The sequence below is a fragment of the Rhopalosiphum maidis genome, chromosome 3 (assembly GCF_003676215.2).
Source record: "Rhopalosiphum maidis isolate BTI-1 chromosome 3, ASM367621v3, whole genome shotgun sequence".
NCBI classification, from domain to species: domain Eukaryota; kingdom Metazoa; phylum Arthropoda; class Insecta; order Hemiptera; family Aphididae; genus Rhopalosiphum; species Rhopalosiphum maidis.
In genome coordinates this window covers 22091003-22117715 of record NC_040879.1, presented here as the reverse complement: position 1 = coordinate 22117715, position 26713 = coordinate 22091003, and the positions used below count along the sequence as shown (strand labels likewise).

Here is a 26713-nt window from a genome sequence, read left to right as displayed (position 1 = left end):
ACTTTTTCAATGTTATGAAATAATTAGTACCTATGTAGTTATAATATAATTTAATACAATGCTTATTTTTAAAATATTGTTAGTTTTTTAGTCAACGGTTATTATGTATAGTAATTAATATGATCATATTAATCATATTATTAATAAAATATCGTTAGTGATAGTATGTTACCGCAATACCACTGTTAATTTAAAAACATTTTTTACTTAGAAAATTTTATAATCTATTCATAAAAAATAGTACAATAATAATAATGGATATTTTTTTATTTATAGTAAGTACCTAGCATAAATGACGCGAGGGAAGAATGCTATTAAATACAAATATAAATACTTTAAAAATACTTTTTTATATTGAAATATATGTACGTTTATCACAAATATCTAGATGCTTAAACTTATTTAAAAGTATTTAAATTGAATATAGTCATAATACTTTAATACTTTAATAGCTTCAAGAATTTCTAATTCGGAGCCAACCCGGTTAACTTTTCTATTATCTACTTAGGTATTTGATGAAATCTTATAATTCTTATAATCAATTCTTAGAATCATACTGAAATATTATTTAAAAAAAAAACAAAATTTAAAGTATTTATTTAAATACAAATATTTGAATACTTAACAAGACTAATAAATTGGGGTTTGAGAGGGAGGTAGTACGAATTTGATCAATAGGCATACAAATCTATACCAATTGTACACTAAATATTTGTAAAAAAAAAAAAATGATATGATTTTGCTTACTGAAGTATATTATTATATTATTAGTTATCACGTTCAGAAATAAATTAGTTATTAATACCGATGCCAAACTACCAAACAAAGTTTTGTCACTTGGTAGATAATTTTTTTCAGGTTTGGGTCTAAAATAATATACGATCCTAAGTTTTAGAATCTAGAATCGGTATAGTAAAATAAAATTGTTGTGGTGCCTCTCATTTTACTGTATGGCGATAGCGGATCTAGTGTGCTATAGCAAGTATAGCTACTAATGGCTACTGTACGGTCTGAACGAGTAAATGAGCTAATAAATCAACTCTCAAGTGTAATCGGACTAGTCGCTACACAACGCGCACTACAATGTCGGCTGACAAGCAGCGACTAGCGAGTAAATTTGCTCAGTGTAATCGAGGCTTTAATAACCTACTTCAGTCGTGTTTTCGTAATTTCATCAGCGCGCGTAAGTATGATGCACGTTCAACGTCTATACGTGGAAAATGGAAGCGAAACTTAAGTCAACGAGGAAATTATTAAAAATTAGTAACTTTTAATAGTCAATAAGGATTGAAAATACAACTCAAAATTCTTCGGAAGTTTTGAAACATTTTAGTTTTCACTGTTCATAGTACCTACTATCTTTTTATCGTGATATTTTTGGACTTTGGATGAGTGAAAAGAAAAACTCTTTAAACCTTACATTAAAAAAAATCCACTAGTTACTAGTTCACCGTACTATACTTAGTATTAGTAGTGATCGACGATCGTACTAGAAGTGTCAGTATTATGATGTTCAATAACAAAATTAATTCAAAAACTTAAAACCTTTACAAATTATATATCGTATAATTTGTTATATCAGTATTATCAGACTGTATCAACCATCAATTTTATCAGAAAAATGCAGACATATAATTTTTGATATTTTCGACATTATCATTATTTCTGGTATTCCGTTTTATAAATTTAAAATTTCAAAATACGGTATATCAACCTATATAAAGTACATATTTTTGAAAAAAGTGACAAAACAAAGACATTTTCTTCCACGAATAAACCGCACATTGTCTGTCTCTCTCACACACACGTTGGCTTCAGTGTATTACGCGTAAAACGGCTATCATTTCTGGTCTATTTTATTATATGTCTATGGAAAAATGATTAAACCTACCGTCGACTGGATTATAAGCATATACCTAGACTGGATCTCGTGCAACTATCAATGCACTCGGTGCAAAACACTGGCCGCAGTGATGTGAAACATAAAAAATGTCATATAGTTAGCACTAGTGTTCCAGGTGGAAAGTGAAACATGCATAATGTGCACCAGTGCAACAGTGCAGAGCGGTGGAAAAAGCTATTAAACTTTAAACCTACGACCTACCTATTTTCAGTTAAATCAAAACCTATATGATGTGGGCAAAACGAAGATAATCACAACTTTTGTAGATTTGTCCGTGGGGAGGGGGTTTAATAAAATATAGCTATACCGATGGGCAATCATTTAATGGAAATTGTAAATTTTAATAATTTTAAAAATATTTATTATTTTGATTAAAATATTATCATTCACTGTCTTTAGTGATAAGAAGTAAGAACATATCGCGCCAATTTGTTATCATTTTAAGAATTTCGTAAAATCCTTTGTTGTGTAACACTACACTACACGCTACACTATACAGTCGTTTCGTTGTTAAGTTATTAAGTTATTATTTATTTTTTAAGTGATATTAATATTGAAGCATAAACATTTAAAAAAAAAATAAGTATTCTATTAATCTATTATGTTATAAAGTAGGAAAAATGATGGATGACAGTACCGAAGAAAACTTTTTAGTTGATTTTCATGACACAGATCTGATAAAAGTATTAATTTATTTAATTATTTACTTATTATGAATTAAAGTGTTTTAATTATATTTATTTAACTGTTCTTAGAAATTGGATAATGTAAAACAAATCGTCAATGATTTGAATTATGAAGGAAGTAAAGAATCCTCTGTGCATAAATTATTGCAGGTACTGTAATATCTAAATCATTTCTAAAAAAAAAAAATTAAATGATTTAAATGATTTTCAGGATTGTATTGAAATACTGAACACTAAAAAAAATTCTATGGAATGTATTGAAAAAGGATCTTGTACATCAAGCAGTATAGTTAGTGATCTTGTATTATATGAAAAAGACATAATTGCTTTGTTTAAACATTGTTCAGAAAGCAATCTGATCTATGGAAATTTAATTATGAATGTAAAGCAATTACTTACCGAATTATTCAAAACGGCATCTGAAATACAGATATTATTTTTTAGTATCTCAGAAAAAGTGAGATTTGATGTCTCAATACCAGATGACTCAAGCTTATTGCTTAGAGGTAAGATATATTGTGACTATTTATATGATTTTTGGGTAAACTCAATTATCTGTTATTGCTATTACTGACTAACATAGGTTAACATTGTGTTGTTATTTTTTAAGATGATTTTAACACAATATTTGTTTTGTACCTAAGGCCCATGCATTTGCATAAATTTAATTTTTTCATGATTTTTTGAATATTTAACTTATCGTTTTTATATTTTATATTATTATTTAAATTTATAAAAAAATAAATACTTTTATTTTTGTAAATTTTAATGTATATCAAATTGTTTAAAAAAAAAAAAAATTACAACAGACTATATTAAGTGTGGGCCAGATATAGAAAACTAATAATGTATTGATATCTTCTTAAAATATTTTTGTAGTCTACTACAAATTTATAAATAGGTTTGTCGTACAAAAATAATGTGCTTATACGTCAACAGATCAATTCCTTGTAAGTTCTCACTATATTTTAATATTTGTGCTCTTTACAGTATTACAGTGCATTTGGCGTGGTGCTGAAGCAGTATATACTACAAGCAACAAAATTATGGTTTCTCATTGGAAAGCATATATTAACATATTAATGAAATATTCTGCAAAATTATGTATCATAATTGATGAACCAATCAATTTTCTGTGCTCAGAAATTAAAAAAACAATTTTATCTTTCCAGTCAAATGATGAAGCGTCATTAAAATTATCAACATATATGATGAGTGTTTTAGTTAAGCTTTGTTCATATGGCCATTTATCAAAATCTCATAACATATTATTAAAGTTTATTTTATTCTTAAATAGGTGTGAATATATAATTATATCATTTTAATCAAATACAGTTTGCATCAGTTTATGCTCAGTGATATTTTTTCATTTGTCATTCTAGCTATTGGTTATCTTATACACAAGATGCTGTCGCTGTCAAAGATAGATTATCACAATTTGTCGATAAGTTAGTGTTGTTATCAGATGATACATTTTTAGAGGTAATTCAAATTAGTTATAATGTATTTATAATCAACAAAAAATAATTAAGAAGCCTAAATCAAAAATAAACTTTAAACTTGTTAAGAGTTCTGATTTTTTATGCTTTAGATATTTCAGTCAAGCTGTCAAGAAATAATTAATAGCAACTCTTCGAGTGAAAAGATGTCTACTATGCATATTGCAATGCTGCTAACAAGACGTTTCTTCAGATCTCCCTATGGCAGCCAACAATCTCATCAGCTTATATGCAATGTTTTTAAATTGATTAAATCTTCAGAATCTGCAATGTGTTGTTACAATGTAGATATCTACGAAGACTTACTGATTAATGTAACGTCCTTAATTCTGGTGTCAGATTACAGTTTGTTTGAAAATGTTGAAAACATTTTAATTCAAAATATTCTCAATACTGAGTATTGGCCAGCCTTGTTTAGTAGTGACTTGTGGATGATTATTATGAGGTTTGATTTAATTTTTTTTTTTTTAAATACAAAGAAAATCAATTTTTTTTTTTTAGATATTTGTCACCTGATTCATGTATCTTACAATTTGCAAAATTAGCCAAACTTTTTGAAGCATTGATTGTTTTTCCATGTTTTACACAATGTCCACAAAACATTTATCTTGAAATGTTGTTGAAAAGACATTTTTCTTTAATTACAAATAAAAAGCAATTAATGAACTGTTGTCCTCAATTAAAATTACCAAGTCTGAAATCTACTATTGGAATACTTCATATTTCAACACTTTCAGAATACAATCAATTATCGGAAATGGTACTAAACAATTTTCAGTTTTTCTGCTTCATTTTCATTTTTTAAGTTAATATTCTTTTATTAATTTGCCTATGTTTATTTTGTGTTGCATGTTCATGGAACTAAATTGATTATATTAAAATAGTTGTATAATATTTATTTTAGATAAAAATCATGAGTATATTACCAGAACAAACAAATTATGAACACTTAAATAGGGAAATAATACATTTATGGAATTGTGTTAAGGACGAATACCCGCCAGAATATGTATGTGCATTAATTGAAGTCAGTATTGGTTCTGAAAAATTACTAAAAACAATTATTCCAAAGGTACAACAATATTAGGATAAATTAAAAAAGAAAAGAATATATTAAAATAAAAAAAAATATATTAACATTATATTAATATATATATATATATGTATTTATTATTATTGCTAGATTATTAAAATATTGAGTAGCTGTTCTTATGATGATACTACAGAAATGAAGCGATGCAGGCTACGCTTGATCCGATCAATATTATTGCATATGCCACGGTTTCAAGAAAAACTAATAATGGAAATTTTTCTTCAATACTTATTTGATCATCATCCATTAGTACAACAATGGACCATTGAAACTATAGTGTATTTTTCTAGTGTTACTGAAAGTCACAATAACTTAATTTCTATGATTTTTAAACAACCTGAAGTTAGAACTATTATAAAAGATTATTTGGAAATGAAAATCAATCATACTTATAGTCATGATGATTTCATACAATATTTCGAACAATTGTCCTTGTGTGGAAAATTTCAACACATGTGTACATTTAATGGTAAATTAGATAAAGTATTAGATACATTAAGAACAGATATTGACTGTTTGAATGATATTGTGAGCAAAACTCAAATAACAGCAGATGAGTTAGAAAGATTAAAACAATGTTCATCTCTTTTAAATAATATTTGTGAGGCAATAAAATTTAATACTAAAGATTTTTAATGTGTCAAGTTAAATGTTAACTTAAATCAGTATATAGAGTGATGTTTTAATTGTTATTTGTAAATATTTTAATGTTATTAATTAGTTATAATAGCTTATTTATAATACATTTTACATAATATTAATGCTTTTATGAATGTACAAATGAATAAAAAATTAAAATACTTTATAATAAATTATAAATTATAATTTTTCGTAAGATTCCAAACCAAAATAAAGTTAAACTGATGTAAGTTTTAATTCAATATGAGTCCTTAGGAATTGATTCAAATGCTGCGTGGAGAAACACGGCATTGATAAAATACTAAAAAATTAAGATCAACAATTTTAAATTGTTGAAAAAGTATATGATTATAATATATGAACTAGTCAATACAGTATCATCATAATTAGATCATGCCACCTGTGATCTCAGAAGAAAAAATACATTTTATATACATGATTATTCATGATTAAATTTAAGAAGGTACAGGTATTAGAACTATTTTCAATTTACACATATTAGTCTCAGATTAGGGTTTAGGGAACGTCTGCATGAGCCTACGACACAATTAACATTTATTTCTTCTGGAGAAGCAAAATGTTATCTAACCTATCAGTTAAAATGATTATCACCATATTATAAATGCTATATAAAATGTATAAAAAAACAAGTAAGATTTATTTCTATAACATAATAGATTGTATTATATTATTTGGCAAAATATTTTTTATTTGTACAACATTTGTATGTTGTTAAAATTGTTTTTAATGGACCAGATACACTTTGTGTGATCTTTCTTTTTCTATACTTTAAACATAACTCAAGATAAGATGAGTTACTTATACCACTGATTGATTAGAAAACAGCACTAGTCCTATGTTTACTTCTCTTGAATGCTATCAAACACAGTGACGCCCAACGGCTGAATGCAATTAGCCGCTCCCACTATTAACAATAGAATGGCTTATCTGTATATTATAAAGTCAATGCTTATACCAACAAATTAGGTATATGTAAACGGAATTAATTTTTATAAACATAAAATATCAAGAATTTAATAAATTATATATTTCATACTTGTGTTCAATTTTCTTAATTTTAAAAATCTGAAATTTATTCAAAATATTATGAAATCATTTTTACAAAAATGAATAATATATTATTTTAAAATGTTTTTTTTTTTTTATATGAACAAAAACTATGAATTTAAATTGTGTAAAACAAAACGTAAATACATTAATATTCCTAATTATTTTTTATTTAATATCTATTAAAATAATACTGTACAAAAATGTTGAGAATCATCCTGGCTTAATACTTATTGGTGGATTAGATGTCATTTACTCTTGTATAATATATACCAACATTTTTTTCTTATTTTGTTTATAAACCAAAAATCATTAATCTATCTATGAAATATATATCATCTGTATAACTAAAGCCAGGTTCACAGCGATGGTGTCTGTCATATTGTGTCCAAAATGTTTGTTCTGTTCAATTTATTTTAACTCAGTACAATCATAATTATTTAAATATATATTTGTATTTAAAATCAAATATATGTTAATATAAAGAAACCTGATGCGTTATTTGTCATTAGTAATCACTTATAACCAAGTTAAACATCATGATTTAATTTTAATTTTTAAATATACAATGAGTACACATACTAGTAATTTATTACCTATTTGTTAATGCCGTAATGCATATCATTAATATTGTTATATTGCTGTTTTGGAATGCCATGTCAGAATTTCAAAACCAACACACACACACACACACACCAATATACTGATACACTGTGCTAATGATATCGAAATACGTACCTATAAAAAAAAAAAATCGTATTCCTAGATACTTCGTGACTATGTCTTTAGCCGTCCACAATACGATTTATTTTTCGGTGCAATAGCTTAAATTTATTTAACAGGCACATTGTGTAAAATGTACAAATTCCAAACACCAATACCCACATAAACCTCAATCACCGTCATCTCTAATATTGCTGCATTCTTCGGTTCTTCGGGTTTGTTATGTTCTAGAACTCAGAACACTGACGATCTGCTTCCACAATCCATAGGTAAGTATACTAATTTTAAAGATCATCTATGTTGTGTATATTAGCGACACAGATATTATGTAGAATAAATATTCATGTTTATTCTATCATTTCTATCTGTGATTAAAGATTAGTTTCTGTGATAACAGTTTTATCACCATTTTGAAGAGTAATGTGATAAGATTTTATTATAATCACATTACATTAATGATATCACTGAATCACTCCAAAACATAATAAAAAAAAACTACCAATTTCATAATTTATTTAGTACAACATAATGACAAATTGACAGAATAGTTTTTAATATATAATACTTGATTATTTTTTTATTGTATTGACTTAAATTAAATTGTTATCGTGTTAATTTAAGTATAAGTTTATTATTATTGTTATAACTTTGTCAGCTGGCAATACTCTGCTGTTGAATCGCCAAGCACAACACTTCTTACAGTAAAATGCAAGAAGAAGAAAATTTATGGTGAGTGTTCAATACCATTTTGTTGCATAAGTATGAACTACAATCATACTAAACATATGGTGTCAACAGTAAAACATTGTTTGGTTGTAAAAATGTCCGTTTGAGTTAGTAAATCATATAAAATTTTAAACTTGAATAATGTATGTAAAATCTTAATCCGTATTTGTTTCATAAAATGTTAATGAATGGTTGATTTTTACCAACCGTTATAGACCCATAAATGTACCGACATAATGTTTTATGTTTTGTTGTAGGAATTCCATGTTGATCTCATTAAAAGAAAAGGGCGGGACCCGGTTACCAACTGACAAGTCAATGATTATAATAGGTAAACTATAGTAAAATTATATTTGTTTCTGCTATGGGTACTATATTATTAATTTTTTTTAGGCGATAACCAATGTGGTAAAACCACTCTTGTGGCAAAGTTGCAGGGTATTGACGATCTAACAAAGGGAATTGGACTGGAATATGCGTATATTGATATTCGTGATGATTATAAAGAAGGTTAGTTAGTTATCAGGTGATGATGTAACTAAATATTTATAATTATATATTTGAAATTTATATTATGACTATGAATACAATATGAAATAATACTAATTTCTAGATCATACAAAATTGAATGTATGGGTACAAGATGGAAATCCTAAGTACTCATTTCTATTAAAATTTGCTTTGTCAGAGAAGAACTTTAAGAACACATTGATTATGTTTGTTGTTTCTATGAAAACACCTTGGAATATAATGGATCAGCTAGAAAGTTGGGCAACATTACTACAAGACTACATTGACAATTTGCCAATTCCTAGTGAAGAACTCCGAGAATATAGACACAATTGTAAGTGTTAACTATTGAATTTAGTTAAAAAAAACTATTATTAAAAGCAATTTAATTTATAATGTTGAAATTGATTAATTTTATTTATTTATTTACCAATTAGAGTTCTTGTAAATTGTATTGTAGTTGTATAATATGTCACCAGATATATAGAACAATGTAATATATTTGTTGGAACTTAAATTTTTGTTTGATTTTAATAGATATTACCTATATTGAATTACACTTATTCTTTATTATACGAGTATTTTATATTTTTTTATAAGTCAAATAAAAAGAGAAAAACAAATATTTAATATACCTAAATTTGATCATAATATGGATACAATTTAGTATTAAGTTAAGAGGACGCTACATCCGCAAGTGATGTCTCTGTCTTAAAAATGCAAAACATGGTAAAAACTGTTTTGGGCCGGAAAGAACCAAGAAAGCTACAGTCATAAACTCATAACTAAGAAACAACATTTTCATCACATAACATTGGCTGTGAAATGTCTTTTATTTTTTTCAATACCTGAACAACAAAAAAAGTTATTCAAGTTCAAAAATAATGAATTTTGAAATAATAACTTTTTCCATGTAGGTGATATCAAAAAAATAAAAACCACATTCCACAGATAATGTTTTTAATTAAATGTTTATCAATTTGGAGTTTTAATTTTCACTACAGAGTGGTTCTATTTCGCAAGAAAAAGTTATTGCTATGTTTTACTTGTGTAAGATAGAGAAAACACATGTGGGTGTAGCGTCCTCTTAATGAACTATATATTTTCGGGTTAAAATAATGTAATATATTACAGTACTTAAAATCATTGTATGCTACTTGTATTGTACACTTATATTATAATGTAATTTTTACCTTATTGACTAATATTATTATGAATACAAAACTATTTAATTTGTTTACGCATAATTAAATAATGTCGATTCAAAACTATTGTTGTAAAAAAATCAATTGGTGAATTTATAAAATTTCCTATTATTTTATATACTTACAAAAGCTATGTTTATTATATTTTATTTTGATAACATATTATATTAGATTGATTTTTATTCCAACACAGCAACACTGTTCTTCACCAAATATTGTTGTTTTTTATTTACAGGCATTAAAAAATGGAATGAATACATCGAAGAAAATGTTGGTGATAAAAATGGGTATTGGGAACCGTCACTTGGAGATGGTGTACTTACAAGAAATTTAGGTTTAAATATAATTGTTGTTGTTACAATGGTATGTATATTGATTGGTATCATTGATAATATAAGTATTTTGATTTAAAGGATGCTGTATCCACAAGTGTTCTTTGTTTTTATATTTTACATAATATAATAAAATGTTTACACCATTAATTAACATTGTAAATTATTTTATTATACAATTTAAAGGTAATAATATTATTCAAAGTCCTATATAAATTTTAAAAGTTACAAATTTTAAAAAATTACTTAAAAAACCTACATGGGGCCATGGATAAAATTCTTAGCTTTAAATTTAATAATATTCATTATTATTATTTTAATAATACAATTCATTCTAATATAAGAAATAAGAGTATAAAATCGATTCTTCTGATTAAAATTCTTTTTTAAATTGTTGTGTTAGTAAATAAGAATTAATGCATGCAGGTATGGATTCTTCTTAAAATAATTATTGTATAACCAATGTTAACTGATACATCTATTATTATTTGTTATAGACTGATTACATAAGTTTTTTGGAAAAAGAAAATGACTATAAGGATGAACATTTTGATTTCATACAACAAGCAGTACGCAAATTTTGTTTACAGTATGGTGCATCACTATTTTATACTTCAGCCAAGGAAGACAAAAACTGTGATTTATTATATAAATTCCTTACACATAAGATTTATAACTTTCCATTTAAAACACCAGCATTGATTGTTGAAAAAGATGCAGTTTTCATGTAGGTTTATTATTGTGATTGTTTGAATTTTAAACATTTATTAAATTGTGATTAGAGAGTTATGAATTTTAATAATTACAGTAGTGTTGCGGTAATCTGAAGGGAATTGAGGAAAGGGGCCATTCAGATTACCTATAACTTTGTTTATGTGGGACCGTTTTCATGTACTTTTTTCGACATAAATTAAATCACTATAAACTAACGATCATACACTGAAAGTATGACCCTCGACAAATAATCGTTATCGATGCACATGTGTGATATGCAGTCGTAATAGTTGTCATGATTATTATTTTATTGGTCTACATAATTACGAGTACAATAATAGAACAGTGACGATGAACATTTGAAGCCGTTTGGATTACCACAACACTACTGTATATAATCTTATTATAAAACATGAAATATGTGCTGATTTTAATAAACTTTTATAACATGCATAGTGCTTGGTTTTTTTGTTTCAGACCAGCAGGATGGGATAGTATGAAGAAGATTAGTATTCTTTACGATAACATGCAAACCATAAAACCTGATGAATTCTATAACTCTGTTATAACAAAAGTTAATACAAGAAAGGTTTGTATTGTATAGCAATTTATACAACAATTTTGTTTTATTACCCATCTTTTTTTCTCAGGCTTTTGCTAAAGACCATGAAATCCAAGCAGAAGATGAACAAGTATTTTTGAACAAACAATTAGGATTACTGAACCAGAGTACAAGTCAACAATCAGCCATTGGTATACCAAGACAAGACTCTGTTATGAGATCACTGACAGGTGTTTCTAAGACAGGTGATAGACGTCTATCGTTAACTAGTCAAGGGCAAGGCTCTCCAACAAAAAAGGTTAGATAGCTCCCTAAAACATTAATAGTTTGATTTTACATCTATATGTTATGTTATAGATCGATCCAGTAAAATCAGCTAACACGTCAACTCCAGGTGAAGGAGTATTAGCTAACTTTTTCAATTCTTTGTTGCATAAAAAATCCAATCAAAGTCCTGTTGTAACCAAAACATCAAGTAATCACATATTTTTTCATATCATCATCATACATTGTCATATATTCATACCCAACAATTCAAACTATTTTATTGTATGTTATAGGTGAGTTGTCTGGTTCAAAATCTCTATCTTTGGAGAAAAATGAATATCATACAGACACAGCAGCTGAACTCAACAGATTGGCTAAACGAACATTGAATTTATCACATGATACGTCTACTGAAACAAACTCATCTGAAAACGGAATTGAGGAACAAATCTCAACTACTTTTGGTGAAAAATCATCGTCAGAATGTTAATTCAGGGTCGATAAATTATTTTTCCTATTTTTGTGATAACCTAATAATCATTAACCTTTTGTGCAATTTTATTTATTTATTTTTTTTTAGCTTAGAGTGAACATATAAAATACTTATTGATTTTTTTATACTAAACCTTTAAATATTATTTTTATTTTTATTATATTATTGCACGGTTTATATTTCAAAATAGTCAATAATTCTTGTATAACTTGAGCCAAACTTAGATAAACAAGTTAAAAGACATAGTGTCCCCAAGATATGAATAATGAGACACAATACTATGACACTGAATTTTATAGTTTTATTATCTTACTTGTTTTAAAACCTCAAAATTATTAAAGTTAATATAGAATTATCATGCTTGTTTTTTTATAATTTAAGTATATGGTTTATTCAAAAAAAATATATATATTTATTTTAATTTTAGAAATAAATTTTGTGGTATTTAAAGTGTGACGGTTATGTGGGTAATATTTTTCAATATACAGGCAAACTAAAATTTAAAAAAGTTTCATCTTATTTATATCATCTATTTTTCAAATCAATTTAAATATTAATTTTTATAGAAATTTATAAAAGTTAAATATATTTAAAACGAATTTCCTTTATCACAACAACTTCTAAGTTGGGCCATAAACATACAACTTGTCATCAATATAACGTGTAAATGTACTGAAAGTTAATTATAACATTGAAGTAAAAAATACACGCCCTTTAACTACTGCTTTTAATTTTAACTAGCACCTATATGTTTGTATATGTTTATAGTTTTATAAAATTTGTATCTTTTTTTTATTTAGAGTACTATACTATATTTGTTATTGTGGTCAACATGCACTTTAAATTTTTATATGAAATAATTGTAATTTTTGTATACATTTAATAGACCATTTTATAATGATTAAGCTAAAACCTAATAGTTTTATAGTTTTATACATAATCTTGACACTACTTAAAATCATATAAGTATTGGATTGTTAATAGAATAAATCAATTACAATAAGAAAATAAACACAACTAATCTTTTTGATATTAAAATGACCGTTTAATAAAAGTTTTAAAAATAGCAATATGTTAGAAAATTGAAAAAATATTTTTCTTGATTCATTATACATTATAGGGCTTTAATAAGACTGAGGATGTCATACTAGTGTGTGCAAAAACACCGATGAAACCATTTTTTAATTTACCTTGCGGGGGAAGGAATATTTATTTCAATCAAAATGTACCGATATATTGTCAATCATACCTATATGGTCATAGTATTGTAGGTATATAATTTTAAAAACTGATATAAATTTTTTATTATGTTTACTTGAGATAATTCAAATCAATTTTTCCCCAAACTATTATACAATTAATTATGAGCATTTTTTAATATTAATATTTTACACTCATACCTCGCTTAAAAATTAAAATACTGGAAAAACTGATGAGAGATCAGATGTTATTACCTTTGAGTTTGATAATATGCCATTACACTTGAATATTCAAGTTAAATACATAAAATTGGAACTGTTGAGTTATTTTTTTTTTTTTTGCATGGTATGCAGTAGTAATACGGAGACAACATGTGTGGGTATAACGTCCTCTAAATAAATCTAATGAAGATAAATTTAATATTTCAATTAAATACTAAATAATTCAGTTACCAACAAATAATGAATAGGTATGCTTAATAAAGAACAGTTCTTAAAAATTGTTATTAATTATTATTAGATTTTTAATAAAGAAGAACAAATAACAAATAATAAGAATTCTAATACAATCTGACTCAAAAATAGAATATAATAATCATTGTTATCAGAATAAATATATGAGTTATTTTTTAAACTTCTTATAGTTCATCTTCATTTAGTAAGTATTTTCTTCCTCATCAGACACGGCTTCTTTAATTTGTTTAAGCCGCAGATGTTGCTCAAATGAAACTTTACGTCCGAACACGTAGTTGCAGCACAAACAGATATAAGGCGGTACGTTATTATCACTAAACACAAAATATGAAAAAAAAATAAGATATTATAACTTTTAAATGAACAATAACCATTAAGATGACGTTATACTCCCCTATGTCTCTGTCTTAAATAACGTACATCAGAGCCAATTTGTGTTCAGCAGAAAACATTTTGTGATATTAGCTTTAATATTAGAGTAAATTTACCTATTATCAAATTTAAAGGTAAGAATATTATGGAAATGTTATATGCTTTTATTGATAATATCATTTTAAAGTGAGTTAAAGGTATGTAAAATATTACAACTTTAAAATATCCATAATTCGCTTTAAAATGATAATATCAATAAAAGTATATGACATTTCTGTGATAATATTCTCACCTTTAAATTTAATAATAGGTAAATGTACTCTATCTAATATTTAAGCTAACATTGCAAAATTAATTTTGCTTAACAAAAATGTTTTACATTGTATGTATGTATGTATGTATGTAAAACAGATACAACACTTATATGCGGGTATAACCTCCTCTTGAATAATGGTGATTCAAATATTATTTTACCTTTCAACTTTGGGAGTTTTCATGGCCATTTCAACTTTGGGAGTTTTCGGGACCATTTCAACTTTGGGAATTTTCATGGCCATCTGAGTGTTCTTGGTCAGACGAATTTTCTTGGCCGTCTGAGTGTTCTTGGTCACTCGAATTCTCTTGGTCCCACGAGTTTTTTTTGCCACCGGAATTTTCTCAGCCGCCTGATTCTTCACAGCCTCCTGATTCTTCACAGCCGCCTGATTTTTCTCACGGATTTTTTCAATTCTTAAGGATCTCTTAGTCGGTGCTGGTTTACAAGTTGCATGGTGTGACATAGCACTAAGTTCACTAAGCAAAACTTTTAAGCAAAATTTGCAGACCCATAGCGGACGGTTGTTATTAACCTCCACATGGTCGTATTTCACCATTGTTTTAGGGTTGAACAATTTTTTTTTCGATTCTTGTACTTTTTCCATCTTGTTGTTCTTTTTTTTTCCAATTTACTAATAGTATCTGTTTAAAAGAAAAAATAACTTGATTAATACCGTTAAATGTCTTAGATGTTAAAATTAATAATTTTATCAAAAATTTGACCTATCTATGTATTTTCTATATTTTTAACAATACATGAACAATTAATTAATTAATTTGCATTGTATTTACATATTCAGGACTTTTGACTAGGAAACAAACAAACATTTTATCTTTTATTGTATCTTATTTACATGTAATAAAATTATATTTTAACAATGGAATCTTATGCCATTAAATTGGCATTAATCAATATTATTAATTTATTAATAAATTATTTAAATAATTAATAGATTATTTAAATTAAAAAATATATTTAAATACTGTTTTATTTTACGGTTGTGTTCCATCATTTGAAAAAGGTGAAGAGCCACTGATATACATGTTAATGTACAAGTAATGCATACTAAATTATATTTTTACCTCTCTGATTACTAACTATTTCATTGACAGCTACTATATATCTTCACAAGTGAAAATGTATGTGCTTATTTAAATAATAAAAAATAAAAATCTACAAGATAATAATTTCTTTGATTTTGATTTGATCGTAACTAGGGACTTTAGAGCATTTTTATTCCATTTTTTTCTCATGAATATTGAATTATTAATAAATTAATAATATTGATTAATGCCAATTTAATGGCATAATATTCATGAGAAAAAAAATGGAATAAAATTAAAAGTAAGTATAAGTAAAGTAGTATCAATGGCATAAATTGACTTCAATTTTTGATGGTGCAGAGAAATATTTTTATTTCTAACCTACCAATACCAGCAATACTTCAATTTCCTTTATAAATTAATAAATAATAAATTGATATATTTTAATAGTAATAACTTTGTTTTATAATAATATAAACAAAATTTATTTTAAATTTTTTTTGGTTGTAACCAAACCTAAACTAGGCTACTTAGCCGTTATTACACTATTGTTGTTCCAAGATATGTTTGTTTTAAATATTTCTAAGCAGGAAAATTATTTTTTACAACTTGCTGTGTTATTTGATATGGTTAAGAATGTTTTTAATTACTTTGTCATTAATGGAAAATCTTTTTGTCTTATGTATTCTATTTTACTTCTAATTTGCCAAATACTGAAGTATTACCACATTTTTGATAATACATCCTATTAAAAATTTTTATTTGCTTTTTTCAGTTATTGTAACTGGAATTTTTATATCTGTTCAGCTATAAAAATAAATGTTTATTTACTTAACAAGAAATATGAAAACCCGCAATAATGACCGTGACTGTATCATTAGTGTGAAACAACCTTAAATGTATAGATTATCGATTTACAGATATCTTATGGGCCGATAGCTTATCGGCTATTACATATAGTCTGTAGAACTTACTCAGTACTCGTATAACATTGATATCGACCAGTTCAAAATGTGTTGTATAAAAACATCCTCACAGACAATAGAGTCAGTTTAACTTCTGAAAACCTTGCCAAATACATGGTTGTAAATTCTTTTTTTAATTTAAATTAATTTTCAATTTTTTTTTATTCAGTTTTATAAAATTATAACTAATTCATGTTAATTTTAAGTCATGCTTTTTTTTTTGCTTTTTTAAAGAATAAATATGTTTCATTTTTGTTTTTTTAAAACAATTTTGTGCTTTTTTTGTTATTTATTATGCTCTAAAATCCTAGCCCTAGTTACGATCAAATCAAAATCAAAGAAATTATTATCTTGTAGATTTTTATTTTTTTATTATTTAAATAAGCACATACATTTTTACTTGTGAAGATATATAGTAGCTGTCAATGAAATAGTTAGTAATCAGAGAGGTAAAAATACAATTTAGTATGCATTACTTGTACATTAACATGTGTATCAGTGGCTCTTAACCTTATTCGAATGATGGAACACAACCGTAAAATAAAACAGTATTTAAATATATTTTTTAATTTAAATAATATTAAATAATGCATGTATAGCATAACACAATTTGCATACATGTTAGTAATTAAATAATAATAAAATAATGATTAATGAATAACTGATTTTAAAATGTTGGTGAAACACTTACACCAAGTTCACTGAATACTGGTTAAGAATCACTAATATAAATAAATATGAATACATACCAGGTGTTCAAAAAATTTGGAACCTTTAAATCATTACTGAAAGCTTATTTTAATACATGCATAGAAAAATTACACTGCTATTCATTTATAATGTAAAATATTTATCAACTTCATTAATATTATACTGTAATATCGTTTATCAGTCCTAACTAGTCTAATGAACGTTTCCAAACTTGTTGAGCACCCTGTACACACACACACCACTCACACACACATACGCGTGCGCGCACGCGCACGCACACACACACACACATACATACACACACGCACACGTTCGGTGGAAATATTTCTCCAGTCCGTAACAGACAAGAATTAAAATAAGCACAAATATAATATTAAATAATTATATGCAAATCATATTACCAGTAGCAGTCCAATGGGGATGACCCAGTAACACAGTTGATTGGATAATGGATTTTTATCGGGACGAACCACGAAACTGACTACGATTGTCGGGAACAGGCGAACAGCAAATGAGCCAGCGCTGACGCTAAGCAATGCTACACGCGCTAGGGCGGTCTACCGATGGGCGCGCCACTGTAACAACGGGCGGTTAGTGGTAACACCGTCCATGGTACACGGAGCTATTGATGATCGACAACGCGCCTTTTTTCTTTTAAACAGATATTGTTATCTTACGCAGTGCCGGCGCTAGGGGAGGAAAAATGGGACAAATGTCCAGGGACCCGCTCTTGTGAGATACATTGACATTTTACATTAATACAATTTAAATTAATAAATTATAAGTTTATAAATGTATTATTCTATACTACACAACACACATGTATAATATTAGAATGGGGTACTCTGGGGTACCTAATGGCTAATACCATGTCCAGGGCCCCGCAATATCTAGCGCCGGCACTGAATTCTTACGGAACAAAACATTTTTTTTTTAAATTTAAATATTAATTATTAATTGTCATTGTTCGTGTGTAGTGCATGATTATATATCATACATATTATTAATATGGCGTACCGTCATTTCATCACAGTCATTTTCCCAACAAAGAGACATATTTGATCGAGCGTCAATTCGTCATTTGTCAACTTATGGATATCATAATCAGGCTCAGGCATCAGCAATACTTATTTAATTATAATAGGTACACAATAACAATTATTATAATAATAATGATAATAATATAATGTATAGACAGTATAGATGCATTATGTGTGTAGAAAGGCTAAACCCGTAGTTATGATTTAATTTATCAATCATGTTTTTGATTTTTTTTTTTTTTTACTGATAAATTAAGTTTGTTTATTGAATTTATTGTAAAGAAGATGTACAATAATGTATCAACTTCCATTGGTTATAGTGGTAACACTGAAATTACAGAACGCTACACTCATATCGATTATACATCTTGTATTACTAACATAATTGTTAATATTGTATCTATAGAACGCAGTAAAAGTCGACAAACACTGTACAATGTGCATCACACCCCACGCGTCCATACAACGGTCATAGCACACCACATTCCATTCTCCAAGGCCAACCACTTGTGACGACAATACGACCCACTGCCATTGTAATCGGTGCAGCTGCTCGCACATATTCGACGAGGGTTGGCCGTAGGTCGAAAACAAGACTGGGGTACCGATTTTACCGCATTCCATATTATTCCTACTAAAATAATAAAATTGTAACGATACCTATATAATTGTTTTATAAGGTATCAAGTATTGGTTAATGGGGGTTGGGTTAGTGTGCACAGGTTTTAAACTAATATGATTTGAACAACGATTATTAAGGAACTATTGCCTCTACGATTAAATGTTTTAAGGATTTTCGCAAATTTTATAATACACTGTTTAAAATCAACAGTTGTTTTCGACGACGCAGCGTATTTTAGAACGCACTTTGTACGCCATACATAGTATATTGCTGGGCGGCTACCCTTAGCCGATTAAAATAGAGGAGAAAATGAATACAGTGTAGTGGAATACAGTATGATCCAAAAATCTCGGATCCTCGTCCCTTTCTTTTAGTATCTTCGTCAAAAATCAATATATTTAAAAGCGGTTTTTTATTAGATTTTTATTAAAACAATTAATTTTTTGAATTAGTTATAATGAAAAACATTTTTTGATAGTGTTTGAATTAAAAAAAAAAAAATCGAATCTTATACCATTCAATCAAAATTTCTTTGCGGTATTACAGTAAAATTAATCAAATTTAAATTTATTGATTTTCCACGGAGATTTTAAGGGTGGTGGGGGAATTTTGGAAGTCACTGTATATCTAATATACAGTGAAACCTCCACTAACAGACACCTCCCAATAACGGACGATTTTTTGGGGAACGGGGACATTTTCACTACTTTTCAATAGAAAAACTTACGAATAGCGGACTCTTCAAATAACGGACATTATTTTAATAGGAAGTTCTTAAGTCCCTAATCTTTATTTGAAAATAATACGTATTCACATTTGTATGTGTATTCTAGTATTACTGTTGAGAGACAGTGATGTAATTATAAACAGACAAGGCTCACCGATTTTTTCAAACAAAAATAATTTAAAAATACATGTTTATAATTTTGATTGCAAAAATATACTTTAAATAAAAATAATAATTAATAATAATTTGTAAAAATATAAAAATGTAATAATTTACAATAAATAATAAATAATAATATTATACATACATACATAGTACATTATTATTCAAATAAATTTCAAAAATGTATCCCCTCTGAATAACGGACATCTCCTAATAACGAACACAATTTTGGTAACCGAGAGTGTCCGCCATTCAGAGGTTTCATTGTACATATATTATACATTATTACAATAAGCACGTTAAACGAATTTTATATACATACAGTATACATACCGATGCCTTTATGCCTTAAATGACAGTATACCTTACTATATGTTATGTTCGACGTTCCTTAACCTTCTATCGAATATCTATTGAAATATATTGGTTATTATATAGGATAGATATTATAAAGTGTACATCATTTTAACACTCGGGATAGTAAATTGGGAAATTGACTCTAATGACCTTTTTCGGTTAATTGGGTTCCGGGAAAAAAGTAGTAGGTAAATTGAGGTTCAGGAAGCATCAAATTATACATTTCTGTATATTTCGATAAAAATAAAATTAATTTATCAACGTACTTTTTAATATAATATAATAATAATGGTAGCAGTATAGCAGTAAATGTAATATGTGTATAATAATCAAAAGTAGAAACAGGACCTAACTTATCTACTAGGTATTTATTTTTTTACAATATTCATTTTACTACTATTAAAATATACGTATACTATGGTGGACACAATTTATCGAGCTCCTTCTTACTAACAGATGCAAACCGGTTTGTGTCAGAACATTCTATATGATGTACAATATAATCCCTGTATTTTCCACATATTATACCTTTTGATAAACCGTACATTCTTATATATGTGCATACTGCTTATACATACATGTTATACAGTGTATACCTACTCTATAGAAACTACACTACTCAAAAAAAAAAAAAATAATGCGATAAAAATATCAAATATGGCATGGGATATAAGATAATTTTTCTGTTGCTTCATACCTGAGTATCTAAAAGGAATAGATATACTTATTTATAATACTATTTCTATAGTTTTATCACCGCTTATATTAAGTAAATTTATATTTTTATCACTGTTATTAAAATGTACCTACTATTATAATTTTGTGGCATTAAATGGTATTTGTTTTGGCTACGTATACTTTACGATCAAATATGATAAAATAAGGATAAAGTAATTTCTTCATTCAGCCTTAAAATAATTGTAAAATTGCCCCTTGGGTTATACTAAATGGCTTTATTAAACTAATTTTGAAAATATATTTCCTAAGCTTTTAAACGTGATCCGTAGACTAAAAAAAGCAATTATGTTTACATAAAAAGAGAAACAAATTAATTATATTTGATCGACAAGTGGAAGGTCATTTTTGGGTGAAAAAAGTTACACCTATTCACAAAAGTAAATTAAAAAAAAAAGGTTCTTTGTTGTCACAGTCTACAATCTGTTGTATGCAGCCATACACAGGCACGCCAGATAAACTATTAGGTATATCTACAGTTGTATACAACAGTGGCGCCGAACAACATTTTGAATAATCTAGTCAACAGCCACCCTATTTAAATTTTATTATCCACCCTACCCAAATATTAGTGATATTATAGTGATTTATAAAATAAATTATCTTTGTAGTAACCTGTAGTTACAAAGTCCAACCTGTAATAACATATTGTCTATCATTCAATCTAATTTAAATAATAACCAAAGGTATGCCAGTAGTTTTGATCGTATTTATTCTTTGTAAAATTGTAAATAATAATTGTGTTTTAATATGCTATGATCAATTCTTCAGTCCTTACAGCCATGAAAATCGGTGGATTGAATACTTAAAAACCTCAAACAAACCAACTTTGAGCAGCTATTACTCGTTAACAAATGAACGAAAAATATTAATTTGAACATCAAAATCAAATTCAAAAATAGCCCTATTATTTGATGATATTTTAAATTTAGGTTGCCATTTGAAAATTAATTTGTTAGTGATTTAACTATTAAATACGTAAGGGTGAAGAAAAATTGAATTTATATAGTTTTAGAAAATTATTATTTTTATTATTTTAAGAGGCCCCAACACCCGAATATATGTATTCTCTCGTATTCAGACGATAAGAGGGACGCCATCTACCGTTCTACGTCATAGGTAAATCTATACAGAGATTATTGTTTTGGAACTTAAAATGTGCAGTTTCAAAAAGATCATGACTTACTTAAAAATTATAATATCAATAAAAGGCTATGCGGGGCCCTGGATAATAATCTTACCTTTAAATTGTATAATAAGTCAGTTCACCCTATTATCAAAACTAACAGCACAATATTGAAACTCGTGAACGAAAATTTGCTATGTTATACGTGTGTAAGACGGAGACAACACATGCGAGTACTACGTTCTCTTAACGATGAGCACCATAATGTTTTAAAGTCGTAACATAATAATATAGCACTCAATTATATGCATCTTGAGAGAACGTCGTACCCGCATGTGTTTCCATACCAAAATATATCGTTTAGCAATTCCACTATTGTACATTTAGCTTAAATATTTTAGTGAAATGTTCTATTATCAAACTCCAAGGACAAAGGTAAAAACAAGACTCAAGCGCGTACTGTCCCGGCTACGCGGCGGGATATAGGAAAATTCTGGTAGATCCTCTTAAAAATTATTAGAGGCTCCCTACCAAATAGGTACTTTTTTTAAGTTATATTCAGTAATTTTATTGTTTTAACAAATTTTATTCGATAAGAGCAAGTTGACACAAAGAAACATTTCGTTAGTAATAATACGATTTTTGATGTACCTACTAGATTATTATACAATTATATTTAAATTATTTTTGTCGAAAAACTATTGATATATTTTTTTAAGGTACAGTTAGACTAGATCGATTGCGACCGAATAATAATCACAGTCTCTTACGGGAGCTATTTTATATAATATACCATACACGGTCTCATAGACCGGGACCGGGGCTGAATAATAAGAGATAACTGATTAGATAATAGCTGTTATAATAATATTATAATCAATTATTATAACCGAATACTTTATGTGATCATTTTGTTTTGATTTAATAAAATCGATAAGTACCTATTGAATTTTCATATCAAATATGTATTATAAGTTTTAATTTGTGTCATAATTTGACTAACACAAACATGGATAATAACAAAAACCAACTAATTTAATGGTTATTACTCGAAGAAACAGACGACGATAATATTTATCGACACAGACATTTCTCCAGCCTCCCCCCTCAATATCAAAAATGTTTATCAAAACATAACTTAAGGTTTTTAAGTCGTTTGTTAAGTTTTTTAAAAACAACATTTTCGTTTGTAAAGAAAACCGAAGCTATGACCATCTCAGGGTTGGCCAAACTTTTTTCGGCTTAAACGTGTTGGTGTTATGTAGATAGGTACTTATTTATATAGCTAGTACAAATTATTTTTACTAATGAAATTATATACTTTAAAATAGGCAGATTGTTTTATTTTTTGGGGTGCACAAGTCCCTTTTGCAACCCCTTAGTTGCGCCAATGTCTATACATCGTTAACGGGTTATTAAAAAACATAAATTTAACATAAAAATTCATAAAATAAATACCATTTTTGAAACTTCATACATAAATTGCTATTTGAAATTCAAAAGTTGATAATGTTTTATCGAACAAGGGAAGTAGATAAAAATGTCAAAATTATAAAAAAAAGTAAAATTTTAGAAACTTAAGTTATATAAAAATTATTTAAAAATTCCTAAAAATTACCGCAGTATTGACTGGTTCATGATAAAAAAGTCCTGGTATAAAATTCAATGATCATCCTAAGTAATTTTTATCATAAATCCTTTGAAAGCCAGTTCGGTTGCTAAATCTTAAGACAAACAATTTTTTTTTTGAAATTAAAGTTAAAATTTTTTAATTTGCACAGTTTAGTGTTCAAATAGGTAAATTAAAACAGACAAATCGTTTTATTTTTTGGGGTGCACATTTTAAAGTTGGGGGTTTACAAGTCCAATGGGAATTGTATAACGATTTGGCTACAAATTTTATAACTGTTAATTCTATGTTTAAAGTGTCTTGTGATTATATTTTATGTACCGTTTAATTATACAATTGGAAGCAAGTAAAATTTTTATAAAAATGTACATAATTTAATTTGAAAGTATTAAAAAAAAAACATTTATTCAAAGAAAAACTTAATTTTGTTTCACAATAGTCTAATATTTTACTATAGTATTTTTAACTTTAGAAACTATAATATCTATAACATATAACAAGAATAAACATTTACCTAAAAAATATAATATTATAAAAATCATAAAAATAAACAAATTACTATAATATTAAAATTAATAAAAATTAAGAAATTATACACAACTACATATTGTGGTTCATTCCAATTTTTTTTAAAAAAAAAAAAATATGAGGTACTCTAAAATATATTGGATTAGTTCATTCGAAAAATAAGCTGATTATATTTATTTTAAGTTAAACCAAAAATTGATAAATATTGCCGTGTATTATACATGTCCGCCGCCGCGGCGAACAAATCCATGATATCACGCGCAATGTCCAACTAGGGATTAGGGAACGAATAGTCATAAACGAAGTTTAGTTGTATCATTATCTTAATTAGATTCTATTCTATTTATTATGGTAATAAAATAATTATAGTTTTTTGATTTGGATGGTCCTTTAAGGGAACAATAACAAAATACACTATTAATACAATAACCCGATTTGAGTTGTTAAATATTTAATATTTAAGTTTTTACGGTTAATAATTCAATATAATATTATGATACATTTTTACTTATAAAATATTAATGTTCATTATTATGATTTATAACAATGGCTTTAAAAAATAATAAATAAATATTTAAAAATAAGACTTCTTATAATTTTTAAATGTACCGACTTAAGGTTGATGTAAATGTTAGACTAGGGCAAATGCCCAAGTTGCCCCCCCCCACCCCAAATAACGCCGCTGTCTCAGACAACATAATATCAAATTTAATAATAGCAGAACTTAAAACCATTAATAATTCGTTAAGATGTTTTCTGATACTTCTAATGTTCAGTGAAAAGACAGCAAGATCATTATTACACTAAAATGATTACAGTTGTTAATAACAAATAGTATTTTTTTCATTAAATAAAAAATCTAAATCAAAGTTATTAAAGGGAATCATTATAACTATTCATATTTTAACTTTATATACCTACATTAAATATTTAACATTACAAAAAAAAAATTAAAAAAGGAAAAAATAAAATAAAATATAGCAGTTATTCTACTATATGTATCGTATTCATACTTCTCTTTGATTGCCCGCCCTATGGTAGCTAGCTCTAAATTTTACCTGCTCTTCGTGCCCTTAGATTAAAATCCTCGGTAGATATATCAGATATATGCATAAATAATAATCTAGTATTGTCAAAAACTATTAACTCCAGTAAAAAAAATTTTATCGCCTCTTAGAACTTTTTCTATTTATTATTTTAAAACTAATTCTTTGCAGTTTGTATAGAATGATGAAACTGACCAACAAGTACTGATTTTATTTATTATGATTATAATTGTGGTATAGTTATTTAATTGTTATTGTTATTTTATCAATTAAATCTGTTATAAGTTTAAACATAATTGAATTGGATTCAACCCTATCGTATTTCAACAAATAAATAAATATTACACAATATCCAAAGAGTTGGTTAATAATAAACTTAAGCGTATAGTGAATATTATGTTATAGCTCTAAAAAAATGCTCTAAAGTTAGTTAAAACAACATCTATTTACTGTATATGTTGTATTGTTGTATATTAAATATTAGTTTTACTTTTTATTTATTATACTAATATATGTATAATGTATATATGTTTATGTTAACTAGCATTTTCTATGATAATTATAGGTTATGGTTAAGAAATAATTCATTATGTAATTTATAATTGTATAGTGTACAAATAAATACATAATTTATATGAAATTTCTAGAATTCAAATTTTTATTTGAAGTGATTAAACAATAATATTTTTTAGTTATGTATAACTTGTATCAATAGTGAGTTATTGAGCAGCCACATTGCCATAATAACTCATATCTACTTTATGCTTCAAATATGTTATTTTAAGTACATTATTACAAAATAAATATAAATATAATTAATTTATGTGCTATAATGTAGTTTTTTTAAGCAATCAAAATAAAACTATATTTTTCTGAATACTTTTGCAAACATATTAGTATTTATTTATTATATTTATTATTAATGATAAAATATGTATAGCGCTTAATCAACAATATAAAATAATGCACAAAATATAAATGTAATGTGGTTAGGTGAATTAAAGGGCTTATTTCTTAAATTTAATATTTTAATGATAATATGAATCACTAATACCTTTAATATAACAATAGAAAAATTATATAATTTATAGCATGAATTCGTTAAACTTATGATAAAATCGAAACCAGTACAACCTTAATGCTAATGTTTTATTTAATTTAAATTTTTACTTAATTAATTTAAATTAGATTCAACATACATATATATTGATATGATTTAACATCTGACTAATAACTCAGT

General features: G+C 26.6%; 3 protein-coding genes across 3 annotated transcripts; 2 read left to right on the top strand and 1 right to left on the bottom strand.

The window, feature by feature from the left end:
* Positions 1–2367: 2367 nt before the first annotated feature.
* On the top strand, positions 2368–5854 carry LOC113557282. Its single transcript, XM_026962722.1, has 9 exons — positions 2368–2586; positions 2659–2739; positions 2801–3095; positions 3580–3886; positions 3972–4071; positions 4181–4533; positions 4590–4848; positions 4993–5160; positions 5272–5854. Exons 1-9 carry the CDS (start codon positions 2524–2526, stop codon positions 5815–5817), a joined length of 2172 nt encoding a protein of 723 aa, XP_026818523.1. The 5' UTR covers positions 2368–2523; the 3' UTR covers positions 5818–5854.
* A 2259-nt stretch (positions 5855–8113) lies between these two features.
* Positions 8114–12776, top strand: LOC113556744 (cytoplasmic dynein 1 light intermediate chain 2-like). Its single transcript, XM_026961873.1, has 10 exons — positions 8114–8340; positions 8595–8668; positions 8731–8847; positions 8951–9181; positions 10288–10415; positions 10882–11111; positions 11576–11687; positions 11749–11958; positions 12018–12135; positions 12221–12776. The coding sequence occupies exons 1-10, from the start codon at positions 8318–8320 to the stop codon at positions 12415–12417; spliced, it is 1440 nt and encodes a 479-aa protein (XP_026817674.1). The 5' UTR covers positions 8114–8317; the 3' UTR covers positions 12418–12776.
* A 1437-nt stretch (positions 12777–14213) lies between these two features.
* Positions 14214–18029, bottom strand: LOC113558734. Its single transcript, XM_026964260.1, has 3 exons — positions 17902–18029; positions 14940–15422; positions 14214–14407 (listed from the first exon to the last, which is right to left on the bottom strand). The coding sequence occupies exons 2-3, from the start codon at positions 15383–15385 to the stop codon at positions 14275–14277; spliced, it is 579 nt and encodes a 192-aa protein (XP_026820061.1). The 5' UTR covers positions 15386–15422; positions 17902–18029; the 3' UTR covers positions 14214–14274.
* Between the last annotated feature and the right edge of the window lie 8684 nt (positions 18030–26713).

Bases quoted from the DNA above. Each gene is read 5' to 3' on its own strand.
- LOC113557282 (XM_026962722.1), top strand. From the start codon at position 2,524: ATGATGGATGACAGTACCGAAGAAAACTTTTTAGTTGATTTTCATGAC. The intron at 4,534-4,589 runs GTTTGATTTAAT...TTTTTTTTTTAG, and splicing joins TTGTGGATGATTATTATGAG to ATATTTGTCACCTGATTCAT. The intron at 4,849-4,992 runs GTACTAAACAAT...TATTTATTTTAG, and splicing joins ACAATCAATTATCGGAAATG to ATAAAAATCATGAGTATATT.
- LOC113556744 (XM_026961873.1), top strand. From the start codon at position 8,318: ATGCAAGAAGAAGAAAATTTATG. The intron at 8,848-8,950 runs GTTAGTTAGTTA...ACTAATTTCTAG, and splicing joins TCGTGATGATTATAAAGAAG to ATCATACAAAATTGAATGTA. The intron at 10,416-10,881 runs GTATGTATATTG...TATTTGTTATAG, and splicing joins TAATTGTTGTTGTTACAATG to ACTGATTACATAAGTTTTTT.
- LOC113558734 (XM_026964260.1), bottom strand. From the start codon at position 15,385: ATGGAAAAAGTACAAGAATCGAAAAAAAAATTGTTCAACCCTAAAACA. The intron at 14,408-14,939 runs GTAAAATAATAT...TTTTGTGTTTAG, and splicing joins AAAACTCCCAAAGTTGAAAG to TGATAATAACGTACCGCCTT.